The sequence below is a fragment of the Ambystoma mexicanum genome, chromosome 3q (genome assembly GCF_040938575.1).
Source record: "Ambystoma mexicanum isolate Mex_15411 chromosome 3q, UKY_AmexF1_1, whole genome shotgun sequence".
Classification (NCBI taxonomy): Eukaryota; Metazoa; Chordata; class Amphibia; order Caudata; family Ambystomatidae; genus Ambystoma; species Ambystoma mexicanum.
The window spans coordinates 1,049,964,659-1,049,986,661 of record NC_090926.1 but is presented as its reverse complement, the minus strand read 5'-3'; the positions used below and the strand labels follow the sequence as shown (position 1 = coordinate 1,049,986,661).

The following is a 22,003-nucleotide window of genomic DNA, read 5'->3' as shown; positions in this document are numbered from 1 at the left end:
GCTGGGGGGTGGGGGTGGTGGGGAACATGAGTTGGACATGGGTGGGGGCCTGCTGGCAGGTGCCCCACAGTGCTGGGGGGTGGGGGTGCAGGGGTACATGAGTTGCACATGGGTGGGGGCCTGCTGGCAGGTGCCCCACAGTGCTGGGGGGTGGGGGTGGTGGGGAACATGAGTTGGACATGGGTGGGGGCCTGCTGGCAGGTGGTGGGGATCATGAGTTGGACATGGGTGGGGGCCTTGGGGAGGCTGCCCCTGGTGGCTGGGGGGTGGGGATGGTACGAGACATGGGTAGGGGCCTGGTGGAGGCTGCCCCTGGTGACTGGGGGGGTGGGGGTGGTGGGAGACATGGGTGGGGGCCTGGTGGTTGGTGCCCCTGGTGGCTGGGGGGTGGGGGTGGTGGGAGACATGGGTGGGGGCCTGGTGGTGGGTGCCCCTGCACTGCTGGGGGGTGGGGGTGGTGGGAGACATGGGTGGGGGCCTGGTGGTTGGTGCCCCTGGTGGCTGGAGGGTGGGGGTGCTGGGAGACATGAGTGGGGGCCTGGTGGTGGGTGCCCCTGCACTGCTGGGGGGTGGGGGTGGTGGGAGACATGGGTGGGGGCCTGGTGGAGGCTGCCCCTGGTGACTGGGGGGGTGGGGGTGGTGGGAGACATGGGTGGGGCCTGCTGGCAGGTGCCCCACAGTGCAGGGGGGTGGGGGTGGTAGGGAACATGAGTTGGACATGGGTGGGGGCCTGCTGGCAGGTGCCCCACAGTGCTGGGGGGTGGGGGTGGTGGGGAACATGAGTTGGACATGGGTGGGGGCCTGCTGGCAGGTGCCCCACAGTGCTGGGGGGTGGAGGTGGTGGGGAACATGAGTTGGACATGGGTGGTGGCCTGGTGGCAGGTGCCCCACAGTGCTGGGGGGTGGGGGTGGTGGGGAACATGAGTTGGACATGGGTGGGGGCCTGCTGGCAGGTGCCCCACAGTGCTGGGGGGTGGGGGTGGTGGGGAACATGAGTTGCACATGGGTGGGGGCCTGGTGGCAGGTGCCCCACAGTGCTGGGGGGTGGGGGTGGTGGGGAACATGAGTTGGACATGGGTGGGGGCCTGCTGGCAGGTGCCCCACAGTGCTGGGGGGTGGGGGTGCAGGGGTACATGAGTTGCACATGGGTGGGGGCCTGCTGGCAGGTGCCCCACAGTGCTGGGGGGTGGGGGTGGTGGGGAACATGAGTTGGACATGGGTGGGGGCCTGCTGGCAGGTGCCCCACAGTGCAGGGGGGTGGGGGTGGTGGGGAACATGAGTTGGACATGGGTGGGGGCCTGCTGGCAGGTGCCCCACAGTGCTGGGGGGTGGGGGTGCAGGGGTACATGAGTTGCACATGGGTGGGGGCCTGCTGGCAGGTGCCCCACAGTGCTGGGGGGTGGGGGTGGTGGGGAACATGAGTTGGACATGGGTGGGGGCCTGGTGGAGGCTGCCCCTGGTAGGCTGGGGGGTGGGGGTGGTGGGAGACATGGGTGGGGGCCTGGTGGAGGCTGCCCCTGGTGACTGGGGGGGTGGGGGTGGTGGGAGACATGGGTGGGGGCCTGGTGGTTGGTGCCCCTGGTGGCTGGGGGGTGGGGGTGGTGGGAGACATGGGTGGGGGCCTGATGGTGGGTGCCCCTGGTGACTGGGGGGGTGGGGGTGGTGGGAGACATGGGTGGGGGCCTGGTGGAGGGTGCCCCTGGTGGCTGGGGGGTGGGGGTGGTGGGAGACATGGGTGGGGGCCTGGTGGTGGGTGCCCCTGCACTGCTGGGGGGTGTGGGTGCTGGGAGACATGGGTGGGGGCCTGGTGGAGGCTGCCCCTGGTAGGCTGGGGGGTGGGGGTGGTGGGAGACATGGGTGGGGGCCTGGTGGAGGCTGCCCCTGGTGACTGAGGGGGTGGGGGTGGTGGGAGACATGGGTGGGGGCCTGGTGGTTGGTGCCCCTGGTGGCTGGGGGTCCAGGGGGACATGCGTTGGTGGGCAGTAGTGCAAGTTGACATGTGGGTTGGCTGGGGGGCATGGCCATGGTGGATGGGGTGCCTGCAGGACATGTGCAGGGTAGGCCCCTGTGGTGTGAGCCACCTGCAGGTGCCGTGGAGGGTGTAGAGGGAACACCTGGGAGGGCCCACACGTGCAATTCACGTTTGGTGCTCCCCGCGCACCCCTGTAATACACGTACCCTGATGGAATCACGTGTCGAACTTCCCCCGCACCCCGAAATACACGTACCCTGATGGAATCGCGTGTGGAACTTCCCGCGCACCCCTGGAATACACGTACCCTGCTGATTTTGCGTGTGTAACTTCCACCGCACCCCTGAAATACACGTACCCTGCAGAAATCGCGTGTGTGACTTCCCCTGCACCCTGAAATACACGTACCCTCCTGATATCGTGTGTGGAACTTCACGCGCACCCCGAAATACACGTACCCTGATGGAAACGTGTGTGGAACTTCACGCGCACCCCGAAATACACGTACCCTGATGGAATCGCGTGTGGAACTTCCCGCGCACCCCTGAGATACGCGTACCCTGCTCGCACGGGCCCAATCGCGTGTGGAAATTCCCGCGCACCCCTGAAATACACGTACCCTGCTGGAATCGCGTGTGTAACTTCCCCTGCACCCTGAAATACACGTACCCTGCTGATATCGCGTGTGGAACTTCACGTGCACCCCGAAATACACGTACCCTGATGGAATCGCGTGTGGAACTTCACGCGCACCCCGAAATACACATACCGTGATGGAATCGCGTGTGGAACTTCCCGCGCACCCCTGAGATACGCGCACCCTGCTCGCACGGGCCCAATCGCGTGTGGAAATTCCCGCGCACCCCTGAAATACACGTACCCTGCTGGAATCGCGTGTGTGACTTCCCCTGCACCCTGAAATACACGTACCCTGCTGATATCGCGTGTGTAACTTCCCCCGCACCCCTAAATACACGTACCCTGCTGATATCGCGTGTGGAACTTCACGCGCACCCCTGAAATACACGTACCCTGCAGAAATCGCATGTGTGACTTCCCTTGCACCCTGAAATACACGTACCCTGCTGATATCGCGTGTGGAACTTCACGCGCACCCCGAAATACACGTACCCTGATGGAATCGCGTGTGGAACTTCACGCGCACCCCGAAATACACGTACCCTGATGGAATCGCGTGTGGAACTTCACGCGCACCCCGAAATACACGTACCCTGATGGAATCGCGTGTGGAACTTCCCGCGCACCCCTGAGATGCGCGTACCCTGCTCGCACGGGCCCAATCGCGTGTGGAAATTCCTGCGCACCCCTGAAATACACGTACCCTGCTGGAATCGCGTGTGTAACTTCCCCTGCACCCTGAAATACACGTACCCTGCTGATATCGCGTGTGGAACTTCACGCGCACCCCGAAATACACGTACCCTGATGGAATCGCGTGTGGAACTTCATGCGCACCCCGAAATACACGTACCCTGATGGAATCGCGTGTGGAACTTCCCGCGCACCCCTGAGATACGTGTACCCTGCTCGCACGGGCCCAATCGCGTGTGGAAATTCCCACGCACCCCTGAAATACACGTACCCTGCTGGAATCGCGTGTGTGACTTCCCCTGCACCCTGAAATACACGTACCCTGCTGATATCGTGTGTGGAACTTCACGCGCACCCCGAAATAGACGTACCCTGATGGAATCGCGTGTGGAACTTCACGCGCACCCCGAAATACACGTACCCTGATGGAATCGCGTGTGGAACTTCACGCGCACCCCGAAATACACGTACCCTGATGGAATCGCGGGTGGAACTTCCCGCGCACCCCTGAGATACGCGTACCCTGCTCGCACAGGTACTATTGCTGTATGTTGCCACTTTTGTAATGCGCACGGATGCTACCGCCTGCCTTCGTGTGGCGGACGTGTTTGGGCTTGTGCGTGTCTGTCGCTGTGCGTGGCTTTGCCCTATTCGATTCCATGAATATGTGTGGTTCGGGTGCGTGTGGGCGTTCCGTCTGCTTCCCTGCAGTACATCCCCAGTTACGCCCTTGTTTTCGCGAGTTGTTCCCCATTCCGCGCGTTACGCCCCGTGTTCCGCCCACTTTCTAGTGTATGCGCAGAGGTTGTGCGCTTTCACTGTGCGCGTCGCGCACGTCTTTCGGGATGTTGCAGTGACGTGTGCGCCATGCACGGGTTTGGCGCACATCCCGAGGAAGACACGCGCAGGGACTTCCATGAATCGCACGCGTGCGCCTGTTTTTTTCCGCTTGCGCCTGCTTGCGCCTGCTTGCGCCTGCTTGCGCGTAGATTTTCGGCGCACGTTTGTTCCATGAATCGGCCCCTTAATATTCAGCATTATCATGTAGAACTGCAAGTACAGGACTGCCAGCTCCTCTACCGACCAATCAACCCCCTTCTCTCCACCCTGAACACACGTAAAATCCTTCATGTCTTTGCTACTTACACTAGGCAACAATCATGCTACCATGCACAAGCCCCCTACGATCAACATGGCACACGTACCAGTACTAGGACGATCTCTAGACCACGCGTAAAATCCTTCCCTATTTCTACTCCTGCATGAAATGATAGCAGAGGTGTTGCTAGGGGGGGCTGAGGGGGCTAAAGCCCCGGGTCTTTTGGTTGTAGCCCCGGATAGAAGCTCAGGGGCTACAACTAAAAGGCTATAGCTAGCCCTGAGTTCTGCAACACCCCTGAATGATAGACTGAGATGTCGCAAGCATAGCACCCTTGCTGCATGTTGCTGCACAGAACCCACACACCCACTCCAGAGGCACCTGCACAGGACCAAACCAAGGAATGCACCATGCTAACCAATAGCCATCCGAATCAACAAACCAACTCCCGTGAGTTAGAACCAGGTAACTGCTGTGACCTTTGCATGGCCCCCCACATCCTGTATGCATATCAAGAGATCTAGTTGTAAATCCAACCAAACTTCACTAGCAATCACGCCTGCTGCTACTTGACCTGTGCCATTGTCAACTCCAGATGCATCCAGGCACCCCCTCTGGATATCCATAACCTCTTTACAGCTAACAACCTGGACGTCTTAGCCATCACAGTGACCTGGCTCCATGCCGCCTGAGGCCCTGCCTCATCTACTGCCTTGCCTCACAGCTTCACTATCCTCAGCAGCGACAGAAGTGACACCAGAGGAGGGTGAGTTGCACTGTTGGTAAGAGACAACTTGCCCTTTAGGCAGTCCAACACCACCATAACACCTAATTGTGATATACTTACCGCCAAATTACCTTCATCACAGAACATCACAATCACACCGCATGTAGTGTAACCACATGCCAGGCCCTATACTCTCATTTGAAGAGAACCTCCTCCACACGCTGGGCACCTCCATTAAGCCCACTTCCAAAAGCATTCTCCTAGGAGATATCAACCTAGGGCTCAATGACCCCAATGACATAAACGCAACATCACTAGCCAATTGGATCAGCGCACTAAGATTCTTCCACTGCATTGCAGCCCCTACCCAATCCAAAGGTTGTAACTTGGACTGGATTGCTGACCTTGCTGACCTAAATTGCCAAATCTCTATCCTCTCCAATCAGCCTCTCCCTTGGACTGATCACCACGCCATCTTCTTCACTATCGTGCCTGTACCCCTTTCGCACACTCCACCATAGCTCTGCCACCTACCATTGAGTGCAGCTCACGCAATCTCACCATAACCTGTATTCTGCCCCTCCTTAACGCGCTACAACCTGAGGCACTACATCTCTCAGATTCTGACCTTCTAGCTGAATTATATGCAAAAACCTTGCTTCATGCTGTGAACACAGTTGTCCCTCTGGACCCACATTAAACTAAACCTACCATTCAACTCAACTAGTGGTTCACTTCTGACCTCCTAGAACTCTGTACAAAGAAATGCACAGCGGAATCAAACTTGAAGAATTCTCCTTCTGACACTCATACGCAGCTGTTCGCAACTGCTACTACGGCTTACAAACAAGCTATCCTACAATACCAATCTTCCACATACAACACCAGAATAGCTAACGCTAAATCTAACACATGTAAGATCTTCACTATTCTCAGGGAACTGGAATCCCCCACCACCCCACCCATCGATATCACAAAAATGAGTTGCCCCCCTGGACCCACATTAAACCAATCCTACCATTCAACTCAACTAGTGGTTCACTGCTGACTTCCTAGAACTCTGTACAAAAAAAATGCACAGCGGAATCAAAATGGAAGAATTCTCCTTCTGATACTCATACGCAGCTGTTCGCAACTGCTAATACGGCTTACAAACAAGCTATCCTACAATACCAATCTTCCACATACAACACCAGAATAGCTAACGCTAAATCTAACACATGCAAGATCTTCACTATTCTCAGGGAACTGGAATCCCCCACCACCCCACTCATCAATATCACGAAAATGAACTTGGTGCACTGAGATTCAGAATGCTCTCCTTGACAAAACAGCCACACTCCACAAATAAAATCGATACCAAACAAGTCATCATCAGTACCAACCCGCATACCCTTCCCCTCGACAATCCCCCCGTCAAGCTGTATGCCCCCCTTTTCACATTAACCTGGTCACTCAAATGGAGGTTTCGTCCATCCGGAAAGGGCTGATACCATCCAGATGTAAAGGTGACGTCTGCCCAGCAGCCATCATCAAAGACGGCGCTGACACCTTAACCCCATTCATCTCCGCCTTCATCAACACTTTGTTCTCATCATGCCGGGTACCTGCCACTATTAAGGAAGCTTGGCTACTACCCCTACTCAAGAATCCAACACTAGACCTGGCTACACCTACTAACTATCGACCAAACCAATCACCTCAGTCCCCTTGCTCCTCAAGCTCCTAGACAGAGAGGCTTTAACTTCAAATTCAGTATTACCTGGAATCAAACCATATTCTGGGGATGCACAATCTGGTTTTCGACCTGGGTACAACACAGAGTGGGCTTTAATGGACCTAAAGAACCAGTTAGACTTGATCAGAGATGCTGGGAACCCAGGCCTACTTCTAGATCTCCTAATATGCGCTCAATCTGGTCAACCACAAGATCTTATGTCAACACCTGACATCAGCAGCCAACTTCTCACTGGAAGCAACGCATTGAATCACCTCCTTCTGTGAAGGCAGATCAATGAAAGTCTTTGCAGACAATCTAAGTGCCCCTCCAGCCTAGATCTCTTGTGGTGTTCTCCAAGGGTCCTTTACCCCCCCACCTAATACAACAACTTTACAACACCCCTTTTTGACCTCCTAGATTCAATAGGCATTTCCTACACCAACTTTGCGGACGATACCCAAATCCAACCAGTCCTTCAACTGTGCTTGTTTCCCTCTGTTTTCGAAACGGCCATGGTCATCCTTCTCCCAAAAAAGGAAAGGACTGACCCGAACCTACCAGCTACCTTTCGCTCTGTGTCTCTCCTTCCACATTACTCTTAAGTGCTCGAAAGGATTGTGCTCAGGCGTCTTATCCATTTCCTAGACATCCGCAACCTTCAAGACCCCCAACAAGCAGGTTTCACTCCTGCCACTCCACAGAAACTGCTCTCATGAATGTGTCCAACTTCATCACCTCTGCTAGGCACTCCAACCTATCCTCTATTCTAATTCTCCTTTCACTTGTCTGTGGCTTTTGACACTGAAAAGTACTCTGATCCCTTCTCCATTAGTTTATTAAACTCTCCGTCATTTTTCTGCACCTCAGCAATCCCATTTCATGACCATTTTAATAGCTCTTTTTTACTTATCTGTTTTACCTTGCAGTGAAGGGCATGGAAACCTGGCCATGTCACAGGTTTTCCACACGCTTCACCACACACATTTTGATACATTGATTCATGACTACCATGTGTAGATAAGAATCGGAGAGGCGGAGAACAGCATGACTGAACGGTTGCTCAATCGTCATGATTTTTATACTGTGCAAGACACTAATGTAGTAGTCTAACAGCACAAAGCCTTGTCCAAAAAGAGTGGCTAATTGTGCCCACGACAGGGGTATCCATATGCTTGACTGCAAGATAATAGAAAAGGGCAGCACAGCAGGGAAAAACAGCAAAGTGGTATAAAGCTTAAACAATCATGAAAGCTTACTGGAGGTAAGAAAGGGAATGAAGGGTAGGCATGGAGTTGGCAATAGTTAACATGCCTGTAGAGTATGTGCAAAATGATCAAAGTAAAACTCTGCATATACAATCACAGTACCTTGAGGTTGCTTAAGAATGGCAGCCAGTACTTTTCCATTAATTCATTTCTATATTTCTTCACGAAGTAGCCAACATATGAAACAAATGCAGTAACCAGCAGGACATCCCCACACAAAGTCTTTTCTTGCTCCCGGAATGTGGTTACACACTGAGCCCAGCGTACATTTTCAGAAGCCAAACCTCCAACAAGCCTAAAATAAAATGACAACAGTATATGAGTTAAAGGAACAAAAATAGGGTGCTAAATGACTCATCATTAGCAATGGTAATCAAGCACTTCTGATTCACATGCTTAGGAATCCTTTATTGAAGACACTGTGGAACCCAGATTTCAGCTTTGCAGCGTTTTAGTATTCATTTTATACTTAGAAGCACTTAAAAGAAAATGAATGTAGCCAAAGCAAATTGGGCCTCATTCTGATTTCAGTGGCACAGGAAAATCTGGCAGTAAAATGATGGTCCCTTTATGCCAGTTACCTACAGTTACGAATTCCGAATTCCGTCTGTGTAGGTAAAGTGTAGGATTTACCTCAAGAATACAGTTGGAGGTATTTCCTCCTCTTGATTTCCGAAAATAGAGGATTTACTGCAACTGAATTAGGCCTCGCAGTAAATCATTCTAAATCCGTTTGGCAACCTATGGACTCCAAAAATGGGGTCTAACTCTACCGTTACTCCACTCCTCACTCCAAGGGGGTAATTCATAGAATTCAGTGCGACAAAATCCATTTCAACGCACAGTGTATTCAAGGATTTTAACATCCAAAACCAGCCGTGGCGCAGAGTGGCACAGCGACCCTGCAGCAGCACCAGTTACACCCCCAACCCCTCCCTGTGCGCCATGAACAGCGCACAAATCCCGTATATGGCGCAAAAGCCAGTGGACCAGCATACAGCCCCCCAACCATGAAAAAGTCCATAAAAATCCCAGCGCACCCTTCCGAATACACGTACCGCGCTGCATGGGAAGTTTCACACGTGATTGGTCCTGTGCGAGCGGGGTATGTGTATTTCGGGGGTGCGCAGGAAGTTTCACATGCGATTGGCCCTGTGCGAGCGGGGTACGTGTATTTCTGGGGTACGTGGGACGTTTCACACACGATTGTCCCTGTGCGAGCGGGGTACGTGTATTTGGGGGGGCGCAGGAAGTTTCACACGCGATTGGCCCTGTGCGAGTGGGGTACGTATATTTCAGGGGTGCGCAGGAAGTTTCTCACGTGATTGGCCCTGTGTGAGTGGGGTATGTGTATTTCGGGGGTGCGCAGGAAGTTTCTCATGTGATTGGCCCTGTGTGAGTGGGGTATGTGTATTTCGGGGGTGCTAGGAAGTTTCACACGCTACTGGCCCTGTGCGAGCGGGGTATGTGTATTTCGGGGGCGCGCAGGAAGTTTCACACACGATTGGCCCTGTGCGAGCAGGGTACGTGTCTTTCGGGGGGGCGCGGGAAGTTTCACACGCGATTGGCCCTGTGCGAGCGGGGTACGTGTATTTCGGGGGTGCGCGTGAAGTTTCACACGCGATTGACCCTGTGCGAGTGGGGTATGTGTATTTCGGGGGTGCGCGGGAAGTTTCACACGCGATTGGCCCTGTGCGAGCGGGGTATGTGTATTTCGTGAGTGCGCAGGAGGTTTCACACGCGATTTGCCCTGTGCGAGAGGGGTACGTGTATTTTGGGGGTGCGCGGGAAGTTTCACACGCGATTGGCCCAGTGCGAGCGGGGTACGTGTATTTCGGAAATGCGGGGAAAGTTTCACACGCGATTGGCCCTGTGCAAGCGGGGTACGTGTATTTCTGGGGTGTGCTGGAAGTTTCACACGCAATTAGCCCTGTGTGAGTGGGGTAAATGTATTTTGGGGGTGCGCGGGAATTTTCACGCGCGATTGGCCCTGTGTGAGTGGGGTACATGTATTTCTGGGGTGCGCGGGAAGTTTCACACGCGATTGGCTCTGTGCGAGCGGGGTACGTGTATTTCGAGGGTGCGCAGGAAGTTTCACACGCGATTGGCCCTGTGCGAGCGGGGTACGTGTATTTCAGGGGTGCCCCAACAAATTGGCAGTGTGTATACAGACTGCACTCCTGGCCATGCCCCACAGGCAGCCCATTCACCCTGCTGAAGCCCCCCAGCCAGCCCACATGTCACCATGCACAAGTGAGCACTAACTTATGTCCCCCAGCATCCCCATCCACCCAGCATTGAGGGGCACCTGCCAGCAGGCCCCGACTCATGTCCCCCAGCACCCCCATCCACCCAGCATTGAGGGGCACCTGCCAGCAGGCCCCAACTCATGTCCCCCAGCACCCCATCCACCCAGTATTGAGGGGCACCTGCCAGCAGGCCCTCACTCATGTCCCCCAGCACTCCCATCCACCCAGCATTGAGGGGCACCTGCCAGCAGGCCCCTACTCATGTCCCCCTGCAACACGAAAGGAAGCTGCACAATCATGGCCCTCATGTGCACCACAATTCCACAGCACGCCACCCCAGTCTTGACATGCAATGATTTCACCAATCCACCAGACACCGACATGCCTATGTCACGACACAAATCAAAAGTCAACCATGTACATCAACACATGTCGGTCACACACACACACTGTTTTGCCATAGATTGTGCAAAACCACAATTTGACATGCATGAACCCAATGAGCGAATCCCACACATGGAATTAAAATATCAAAATGTATTATTAACAAAATCAATGTAATGAAATGAAAGTCCAAAAAATAATACAAAAATTAAATGAAATGCATGTCGAAAAACATGAAAAATGAAATGTAGATGCAATCCAAATAAATCCAGAAGAAAAATGGTCCAAAATCATTGTCCACCAAAACAAATCCAAAGGAAACGTAAAAATGAAAATCCATTGCCCCATGGTGAAATTCAAAGAAAATGCACACATACATCCAAAGTCCAACTATGCACTATCAATTTTGAAAGGGTCCATGAGCCCAATGAAAGAAATAAATCCTATCTAAAAAACCAAGAAAAGAACTATATACAAAAGTGTACTGGAGGCGGCCCTCTTCCATGGCCCCGAGGGTTTGCAGGGACGATGCCATGTTGGACTCCAACTCCCTGCGAATAGCCTTGAGGCACTCAGCACGCCTCAGTGCCCTCCGCATGGAATTCTCCGCCCTGACCATTGTGAGCCGTGCTTCTTCTGCCCGCTGCCGCTCCACATCTATACGCCGGCCCAACCGCAGCCACACAGAAGACACACCCATTCCAGGGTCCTCCTACCTTCTGGCCGATGCCTGCCCCTCTGATGACGATGGCCCCGAGCCATCATTGCTCCTACCTAGAGCCTGCTGCTGCTGTCCATGTGCCATGTCCGATGATGCATGCACATCCTCCATCTGCTGGTCTCCAGTTGTTGTGGTGTCCACCCCTGCTGGACTGCTGACTCCCGACTGTGGCAGGAATGGGATCTCCACCAAGCTGGCTGCGTTGGGCAGGCCAGGTCCACAGGGGGCCCTGGTGGAATCTGGGCCGGAAGACGGCAGGGAGAACGACTGGCGCATAGTCTCCACAGAGGAGGAGAGGTCCGCCAGAGTGTGCGACACATGTAGGAACCCACCAACCAGGGCTCCTCCCAACAGTGCCACGTCGTGACGCTGCTCTTCGTGATCGCAACGCGACACCAATCAGGACGGAGCCCATACGGTGATGGGACCCCTTGTCCACAGGTAGTGGAGAGGCAGATGACATGGACCTCCCCCCTACCTGTGGATGGGCCTGGGAGGGGCATCCCTGCTGGTGCATGGTGGTGCAGTCACAGGGTCAAGGACAGCGACATGCACAGGCCCCTCCGCGGTGATCTGTGCTGCCTCCTGACCCTGGCCCTGGACTGCACCACTTGCACCAGTGGTACTACCCCCACCAGGCCCCATGTGCGGCTCAGTAGCAGGCTCCTCCTCCTCTGTGGAGACCACCAACCTGGATGTCTCTGCACCGTCTTCCGCCATTGCAAGTCCCTGTGGAGGCTCACCCAGCCCTTCCGCTACAGCCGTAGTGGCAAACACGGCACCAGTCCCCTCTCTCCTGGATGATGGCAATTCCTGGGAGGGTGGCTGGGCCTTGCGTCGCTGCCCGGTGGAGGCATCCCCACCGCTTGGCTCCACAGCGCCGTCTCCGCCCTCTTCTTCACTCAACGCTGCGTAGAGGGAGACATAGAACACAAGTATCAGGGTACAGTACAATATTACCCTAGACAGGAAGCAATAACACATGAGTGGCACTGTCAAATGTCACTTCCATCCTGTCACTCCACAACACATGGGTGAATGCACGCAACGCACATGCAGAAACAGGCACGGCGCCTGCAATCAACATCAGCATCCATGTACAAGGGCCTCTTTTAACCAAAATGTTACCTTAAAACTCACATGCATCATGGCTCATACTGATCCCATGCACACACATCAGCGGATGCTCATGCGTCATGGCTTGTATTCCACAGACACAGTGGATACAACGGTGACCGCACTGCATGAGTGAATCTACACATCATCACGGACATGTGTCATGCATCCATGGTGTTTCAAAGTCACACACACACTTCTCAGACACACACACATGTGCACCATACATGTACATAAGAGCAGCACCCATCCCTCACCCGCCCTCTATGTCCAAGAACAGACACTGGCATGCATTCATGTGTGCATTCCGCATACAGCTCCCCATGTTGCATTGGAACACATGCACCATCCATGTGGTTCACACATTACTGGTCTCACATGCATGACCATGATGTCCCTGAACAGACACATCCATACATGGCCTATGTCACACATACAGGCAAGTATCAGACTACCAGCACACTGCAACATGCCCTGTCTCACACAGCAATGCTTGGCCACTTACCGCTCAACTCCAGACTGGTCTGCCTCCGAAGGATTGACGTAGAGCACTGGGCCTACGTGTTCCAGGACCCTCATCTGGATGTTGCTCATGCTGACCTGGCACCCCTCTGCATCCTCTGCCTTCACGAGGTGCCGGGCCTTGTAGAGGGTCCTGGACCTGAAGTCCTCCCAGCGCTTCCGGACCTGCTTGATGTCGCGGGTTGCCACCCCATCCACGTTGATGGCAACCACTACATCCTCCGAGATCCTCTCGCGTCCTTCCTTGTTGGCCCGTGATGTTCCGAAGAGGGCATCATAATGCCCCAGGACATGCTCCACCAGGACACCAACTTCCTTCTCACTGAAGCTGGTGGCCCTCTGCCTCTCTGGCTGGGGGTCGCCAGTGGTCTCAGATGGTGTTTGCCCCGGCATGGCGACCCCCGAGGCAGGCGTGGGTGGACAACTGGGTCCTGGGGCTGGGCTGTGGAGCGATGGTATCCCATTCAGGAGTCTTCTGTTCCAGCAGGGGTGGACACAGCAACTGGACCCCTGCAGATGGCTGACGTGCAGGCACCAAATAGCAGGGCACGTGGGCAGCAGGAAGGCAGCAGCAGATGGGTGGTGGGAGCGTGCTCGAGGCTCTTGGGGGCAGGAAAATGGCCTTTTGGGCAGGAGCGTGATCTTCCATGTGTTTTCGCGTGGCCAGCTTGATACGGAATGATTTGGCACGTGAAAAAAGTGCACGTCTGCATGAAATCCGAGGAAAGGACCTTAGCGCGTAAGCGCGTATGTGACGTTACACGCGCGGGCATTCCCCACAACACGGGTGCATAGTGAATCAGCACGTGAGAAAACTGCACGTCACAATGCTATTGGAGGAAAGGGCCTAAGCGCGTAAGTGCGTAAGTGACGTTGCAAGGGTGGGCTAACTTAAAAGGTACAAGTATCACACTATTTTCTTGTACATGCTTTTTGTGGAGAGCGAGCGGATGATTCTTGTACTTCTTGTCGGTTCACACGTGAATACTTCACAACATTTCCAGTTTGTACTCCCTGTTTCCTCAAACTGTGTTCTTTTCTTCTTTTGGCGGGGGTGTTGCCAACGCACACACATGCGTCATTGTAGGCTGCGTGTAACAGCGTCCGCTTATTTTTGTGTTTCTGGGTGCCACAGCTTAGTGCGGGTTAATTTTTCCACGCACGTGGTCTACCAGGGGTTGCGTGCACGTGTACTTTTGTTTTTGGGGTGCCTGTGCGTTGCGTGACCCTTCATCTTCCCCCAGGGGTCACAGACAGCCTTGCTAGAGCACTAGGGTACGAATTCCATCTAGTACCCTACCCCTTTCACTCCAATTGCCCAGGACAATTGTGTACTGCAACTCCCAACAACATCAGTGCCATGGTTGGGAGGCGACCAAGCAGTAAGGGAGGCAAAGGTGGCCAATCTCAAAGAGGTGGGCGTGGTGGGCGCGGTAGGGGAAGTGGCCAGGAAATGCAGGGTGCTCCTAGAGCCCTGTGTGTTGAGGACCAATCGGGGCCACCTATGCCCCCCCCAATGGTTATGGGAAACATAGCTGACACCATCCCAGCTCAGCCCTTGTTGAACCGGCCCATTTTGTTAACTGAACCGGCACAGGATGACTCCCAGGCTGACTTCTAGGTCACCAAGTCTAAGCCACGTGTGGCGGTGAAAGTTGCTGTCACCAGGCCACGTGGATCTGGGGCAGCAATGTCATCTGCTGCCCAAAGTAGCCAGGGTGGGGTGGCTGCATGGGCAGCTGCAGCTCAATCCACCCCAGCTCCGAGTCTCCTAGCCGGGACCGTGTTGGTCCAGGTCCATCACACTGACGTTGGCCCTGCCACCATCACCCTGCAGCCAATGCCTGCACCAAGACCTTTGGTCAGTGTGCCTTTACTGGCTTCAAGTATCCAGTCCACCTGCGCTTTTGCCCCTACTGACCAGAGCGGTGACCACTCAGGATACGCACCACCTTACAAGAAGAAGAAGGGTGCTCTTGCATTACAGGCTGAGACCCCAGACACGGCTACACACTCCGGCACGTCAAGGAAGTCTAGCTTCAATGACGCCGAACTTGATGCACTTTTGGCCTATGTGTTGGCACATAGCCGCGAAATGGTGGTGACTGCAGGCTGCAAGACTACGCCTGCTCAACGTAGGGCCCACTGGCAGACCATCGCCGAACACATTAGTGCCCTTGGATTTGTGAGGCGCACAGCTGATGATTGCTACAAGCGGTGGAATGACCTGAAACGCAGAGCAAAGAACAAGCTGGCTTCCAATCATGCCTCTACTCTGGTGACTGGCGGTGGGTTTCCACCAGAGGACGACCAACTCACTGAACATGAGTCTGTTGCTGGAACCTTCGTCACAGAGGAACAGATCCAAGGCGTGGGAGACCTACCAGATTATGAAGCATTGTCCGGTGAGTGCCCATGCATGTGTGTGTAATCCATGTGTACGTTGCTTGGGTGATGTGTTATGATTGAGTGCCAGGTGAGGGTGTGTACTCATGAGTGGTATGGGTCACCCATGTGTTTCCTCCAAACCAGTCACCGGCCTTGCATTTGGGTATGATAGTATCCCTTCTGACCACAGTGGCCAATTAGCACCACATTACTGCAGTTGCCCTTGAAATGTCATCCTGCAACAACAATGTTTGGAATTGTCAGTGTTCATTCAGCTGATTGTTTGAATAATCCCATTTTTGCACCACATTTGTCTGCCCTAATGTCACATATTTGACATGCTTCTGTCATAGATTACACCCCACAATGTCCCACATTTATTAGCATGTAATGGGAATGATTTGACCAATCAGGCTGATTGAGTAAGTGCCTGCTCACATCACTTTTTGTGGCCTGTTTGAATGTGGAACATGATTGTTGTTTCCTGTCATGTTGAAGTGACCAACCATTGATGTATCCATCTGCCTGCTATCACTATATAATTGTACACTGGATGTGTTGCAGTGTGTGGCACATGCATGTTTTGTCACACTATTTTGCATTTTTCATCTCATGTCCATCTCACATGGATGGGTGACAGAACTCACTGACTAACATATGGCTGTACTTGTCAAATGTACCATGGCTATGCTACGTGCCATCTGTGTGCTGGCATGTGTCATGTATGTGTATTGGACATGCCACTCACAGGCTAATGTGTGACGCCAGTGCTATCCAGCATGCAGCAACAGTGTTTCATTTCCATCTTGGAGTCCTCAGGGTCTGCTTTTTGCCTCCCCTTCCAACTCATTGACAGTGCATGCATGCCAGGGTTATAGTCATGTGGGACATGTGTAATTCATGTACTGGATCTCTGGCTTGTCTGGCCTATGTGTGTGCTATGGTGCACATGCCTGTTTCCATTTGTTGTCTTTCATGTTTTTGCAGGTGATGGCGCACTTGATGCTGTTGAGGTGGAGGAGATGGTGCAGATTCAGGAGTAATCTCAGCCACAACCGGGCACCAGTGGAGGACGTGGGGTGGTGGTGGGTGAAAACCCAATCCTCCTGCAGACCATACAGTCCACGGGTGTCTCTGGGTGCACCTCCCCAGACCTCTATGATTCAGGTGCTGAATCGGAGAGTGAGACATATGTGGCGTCGCAGGTGAGTGTTACTGGGAGGGATGCTGTTCTGACCAACCCACCTGCACCAGGGGGAGACCCCTCTATGGGGATGTCAGTGTTGGTAACTCCGCCTTTGGTGGTTACGGATGCAGGGTCACGCTCACCAACATCTGATCCTGTTCCTGGGCCAGCAGATCAGAGGGGGAATGCAGTCCTGCAGCCTCAGCAAGTGCCAGGACAGCAAGGTGCAGATCGCCTGGCCCCAAACAGGTGTGGTGCCTGCTGACGCGGTGGCCGTACGCCGCCAGGCAATACTGTATGGGAAAACTCCATCTACAGTATAGCAGCACAACAGGGAGCATCGGTTGAAATGATGGCCCAGGCAATGGAGAGGGTGGCCACTTGCCTTCTCCCCCCTGAAAGGCAGATGGAGCAACAACAGCAGGCAACAGACACTCCATCTGCCAATCACACAGGGAAGACATGTTGGCGTCCAACAGGGAGCGACGGGCGGCACTGGAGACTCTGCGCAAAGTCATATCTGTAGAATCACAGGGCCACAGGGAAGCGCTGAGGTTAGAAGTCCATTTCCACAGGGAGACTCTTGGTGAACTTGAAATTGTAGGTCACAACAGCAGTTGGAGCACCTCACACTGTAACGCTCACATGACTCCCACGGAGATGCTGGCCTGGTTCGCGCTGCTGTGACCTCTTCTAAGGTGATGCGCAGGGTTCGGAAGACGGTCTGGACCAGGCCCCCCAAATCTGACTTATCTGGCTCGCAGAAGTATCCTTCTGTAGGCGAAAATAGGAAACTGTCTGAGGGGTAATGCAATCGGCCTCCCACTTTCCCCTCTCACCCTCCTCGAAACCCTTCTGTGATTCCCCGTAGCCTCTCACCTTAGGGTCTGGAAGGACGAGCTCTCCATCCTGCTTCTGATGCAGGGGAGCGTTGGTATCCAGTTACTTCACTGGATTTTCGGATTGGTGAGAACCAAACTTGCTTGTTTTCCAGGTAAGTTTTTTGATAAGAGGTTCCCCTTGTGTCCATGCATTAATGTACTAATGCTAGTGTCTTTTTCCCCATAGGGGCCGGGTTACGGAATGCCGGGGAACAGGCACCGACCCGAGATGAGAGGTGAAATCCTTGTAGAAATCAGGGAAGTCTTTAATGAGCGTTTTTTGGTAATGTCTTTTCATACGTTCAGTAACGCTGCTTTCCTTTTTCCCCTTAGCGGCCGGGGTCCGGAAATGCCAGGATGCGGCGCGGACCCGAAATGAAGAGGGAATGAATCAACAGGTAAGTCTTAACATGGAGATTTAGCTTTCCATTCCCTTCTCTCTCTCACCTTTTGTTCTTGCCTTTTTCTCAATAGGTGCTGGGGCGTGACTGCGAATCCGGATGGTCGCTGCTGAACATGGAGGCGCCCTGTAAAGGTGAGTGGAAAGCGGCGCTGCAGCGATCGTCGCGATGAGCTTTTAAATAAAAGTCTTCCTTTTCAGGATTGTCGGCGAGATGTCTCCGGGATGCGGATTTAGCAGGTAAGGACTTTTCCTTCTTCTGTTCTCTTCTTCTCTTCTTTTGCAGGTGATCCAGGATGCTGGCAGGCGTGGCAGAAGTCAGGATGCAGGAGCAGACACGGTGAGCGTCCAGCTGCTAGATGCAGAACAACGCGAAGCACGTGTGGCTGTTCGGGTGGGGTTTAAATAGCCTTGGAAGAAGTTCCAGGTATGTATCCTTCCTCCAATCAGGTATGTATCCTTCCCCGACCACGCCCGGATGGTAAATTAGTCCCACAGGTAAAGTAGTTCCCTTCAGGCCTCAAGGAGGCCGGGATCCTGCAGCATGGTCTGCATCAGGTAAGTGCACCCAAGCACTCCCATAATGAGCCTGGCGCCTATGGCGCCAGGACTGATGTCTTTTATGAGCCTGGCGCCATAGGCGCCAGGACACTGTCCAAAGGGCCCCTACATGGGGTTGCTGGGTCTTTCCTTGGGGACTGGACTGCGTTTGGGGACGCAGGGCTTGAACCAGCTCCCCGGGAGCGGGCATCATGACAGCACTCCCCACCAAGGCCCATCCCAAGGTTGTTCCCTCCGGGGTTTTTGGTTTGTCTGGGAAGAGTCGGTGGAATTTCCTGACTAATCGAGGTGCATGCACATGGTCGCTGGGTTCCCACAACCTCTCCTGAGGTCCGTACCCCTTCCAATCAATTAGGTAGAACAGTTTTGACCTAAACATTTTTGAGTCTAAAATGTTCTTCACTTCGAATTCGGGCTCCCCATCTATTAGAATAGGTTCTGGAGGTTTGAGTAGTCGGGTTCCGGGTACCACTGATTTCAGAAGTGACACATGAAAAACAGGGTGAATTCGCATACTAGCTGGTAAATCAAGTTTAACAGCCACTGGGTTAATTATTGCCGTAATATAATAAGGTCCCAGATATTTTGGGTTAAAAGTTCGAGGCCCTTTGAGTGGTAAATGTCTGGTAGCTAACCACACTTGATCCCCAATCTGATATTGAGGTGCTTCACTCCGATGTAGATCAGCATTCTCCTTGTATTTTCTCTTGGCTTGTTGTAAATGCGTAGTTGCCTCTTTGAAGGCTTGGGTAATTGTAGAATGCAGATGTTCTACTGCAGGCATTCCGAGATTCTGAGGTGAGTCAAGGTTTGAGGTTCGAGGGTGATGCCCAAACAAAGTATAAAAAGGACTGTGGCCAGTTCCAGAGTGTACCGAATAATTATATGCGTATTCGGCTATCCAAAGAATGTCTTTCCAGTTGCTTTCAGATTGCTGTAACATACACCGTAAGTACTGCTCAAGGGTCTGATTTGTCCTCTCGGTCTGACCATCAGTCTGAGGGTGGTGACTGGTCGATAATCTTACGTCGATCTGCGCCATTTGACAACATTTGCGCCAGAAGTGGGAAATGAATTGGCTTCCCCGGTCAGAGATTAGTACAGATGGGAATCCATGTAGGCGAACAATATTTTCGAGGAATTCTTTGGCTAGGACAGAAGCTGAAGGTAAACCTTTCAAAGGAATAAAGTGGGCCATTTTGGAAAACAAATCCACAATTACCAGAATAGTATTGTACCCCGAACAAGGAGGCAGGTCCGTAATAAAATCCATTCATAGGGTGTGCCAGGGTGCTGGCGGTATGTCTAGAGGTTGAAGGAGACTGGCTGGTCTTTTCTTTTGACTTTTATTTTGGGCGCAAACACCACAGGACATCACAAAAGATTTAACATCTTTTCGCCAAGAGGGCCACCAAAATTGTCGTTTCACCTTTTCCTCTGTCTTGGCAATACCGGGGTGTCCCTCTATTAATGTATCATGATAACCGGAAATAACTTGTTTGTGTAATTCCTTAGGTGGCAGGAATAAGCGTCCTCGGAAATAAGTTAAACCATTATCTATGGTAAAGTCTGATCCCTTTTGTATCCAATCCTGTAAGGTTGTAGGGTCCAGGAGTTGTTTCACTCAGGCTTGAATGTCTTCTAGCGTCTGTAAAGAAGTCATGCCTAGAATCCTCTGTTCGGGAATTATTGGTACTGGTTCTGAGTTTGTATCAGATTCTCCCATTCCAATTCGGGATAAAGCGTCTGCTTTGCCATTCTTGCAGCATGGTCGATAGGTAATCACGAAATCAAATTCAGCGAAAAACAGAGCCCATCGGAGCTGCCGTGATGACTGAGCCTTGGCGGTTTTCAAATACTGTAAATTCCGGTGATCAGTGATCACTGTGATGGTATGTCGAGCGCCAAGCAGATAATGTCGCCAGGCTTTAAAAGCGGATTTAATGGCTAACAGTTCTTTGTCAGTGATTGCATAATTAACCTTGGGTGCCGAGAATTTTCTGGACCAAAATGCTACGGGATGCAGTTGGTTGGTTTCGGGATCTCTTTGGGACAGGACATCTCCCATGGCTAGGCTGGATGCGTCAGTCTCAACAACATAAGGGAGATCTGGACGCGGGTGTTTCAATGTAGGTGCGGAGGTAAACTTAGCTTTTAAATCCTGAAAGGCCTGCTCGGCTTCTTCAGACCATTCAAAACGTTTATTTTTCCTCAAGAGTGCAGTAATGGGTTGTACCACGCGTGAAAATTCCGGGATAAACCTGCGATAGAAATTGGCAAAGCCGAGCATACTTTGAACCCCTTTTACAGAGCTAGGTGATGGCCATTTGAGGATGACATCCACTTTTCTTGAGTCCATTCGGACTCCTTTGGGTGTCAGGATGAAACCTAGAAACTCGACTTCTGTGGTATGGAAAACACATTTCTCCAATTTAGCAAATAGTTTGTGTTGGCATAGTTTTTCAAGTACTGCTCTGACGTGTTTTCTGTGATCAGATTCCGAAGAGGAGTACACCAGAATGTCATCGATATATACGACAACACAAACATCGATGAGTTCCCGAAGGACATCATTCATGAAGTATTGGAAGGCAGCCGGCGCATTACACAATCCGAAAGGCATCACCTGGTACTCAAATAATCCGTATTTAGTACGGAAAGCAGTTTCCCATCCGTCGCCTTCTTTAACTCGTACCAGATGATAAGCCCCCCGGAGATCTAACTTGGTGTATATGCAAGCGTCCTTCACCTGGTCAAGGAGTTCAGGGATCAGAGGCAGAGGATAATGGTTTTTAACCGTTATCTGGTTCAATGCGCGGTAATCGATACAAGTTCTAAGGCCGCCTTCTTTTTTGGGCACGAAGAATAAAGCCGAGGATGCCGGGGACTTTGACGGGCGAATAAAACCATTAGCTAGGTATTGATCCAAATATTGTCTCAAATGCAGGTTCTCAGGTTCGGTAAGGGCATAAATCCTGCTACAAGGGGGTTGTGCACCGGGCACCAGATCGATTTGGCAATCGTACGATCTGTGAGGAGGTAACGTGTTGGCCTGTTCCTTTTGGAAGACGTCCTGAAAGTCTTGGTATTCCGGAGGTAGTTGCATGGAGGCAGAGGTTACAGATGCTAGATTATTCTTCAGGTTTTTTGGGTAGCAGGTTTGTGTACAATCCAGGAAGGTTATTCTCTTAGCTCGCCAATCAATTCGAGGATTATGTGTCTCTAACCAAGGGATTCCAATAATAACCTGAAACTGTGGATCCTTGATTACATCAAACACAACACCCTCCCGATAGCCGTCGGGACCAATAAGAGTCACCTCAGTAGTGGAATGTGTTACCGGTCCAGAGGCAATTTCAGTTCCATCGACTGTGGTGATGACATCTTTGCTGGTTTTAGGACTGAGAGGGAGGTTAATCCTAGAGACCAATTCACGATCCACATAGTTTCCAATAGCCCCACTATCGATGTATGCCTTTA

General features: G+C 52.6%; 1 protein-coding gene across 1 annotated transcript in view; it reads right to left on the bottom strand.

The window, feature by feature from the left end:
* Window positions 1–22,003, bottom strand: part of DNAH17 (dynein axonemal heavy chain 17) — an 8,024,690-nt gene that overhangs the window by 1,496,446 nt on the left and 6,506,241 nt on the right. Inside the window, exon 62 of the mRNA XM_069655242.1 lies at window positions 8,218–8,410. Coding sequence (XP_069511343.1) covers window positions 8,218–8,410 — 193 coding nt within the window. The remainder of the gene's footprint in view (window positions 1–8,217; window positions 8,411–22,003) is intronic.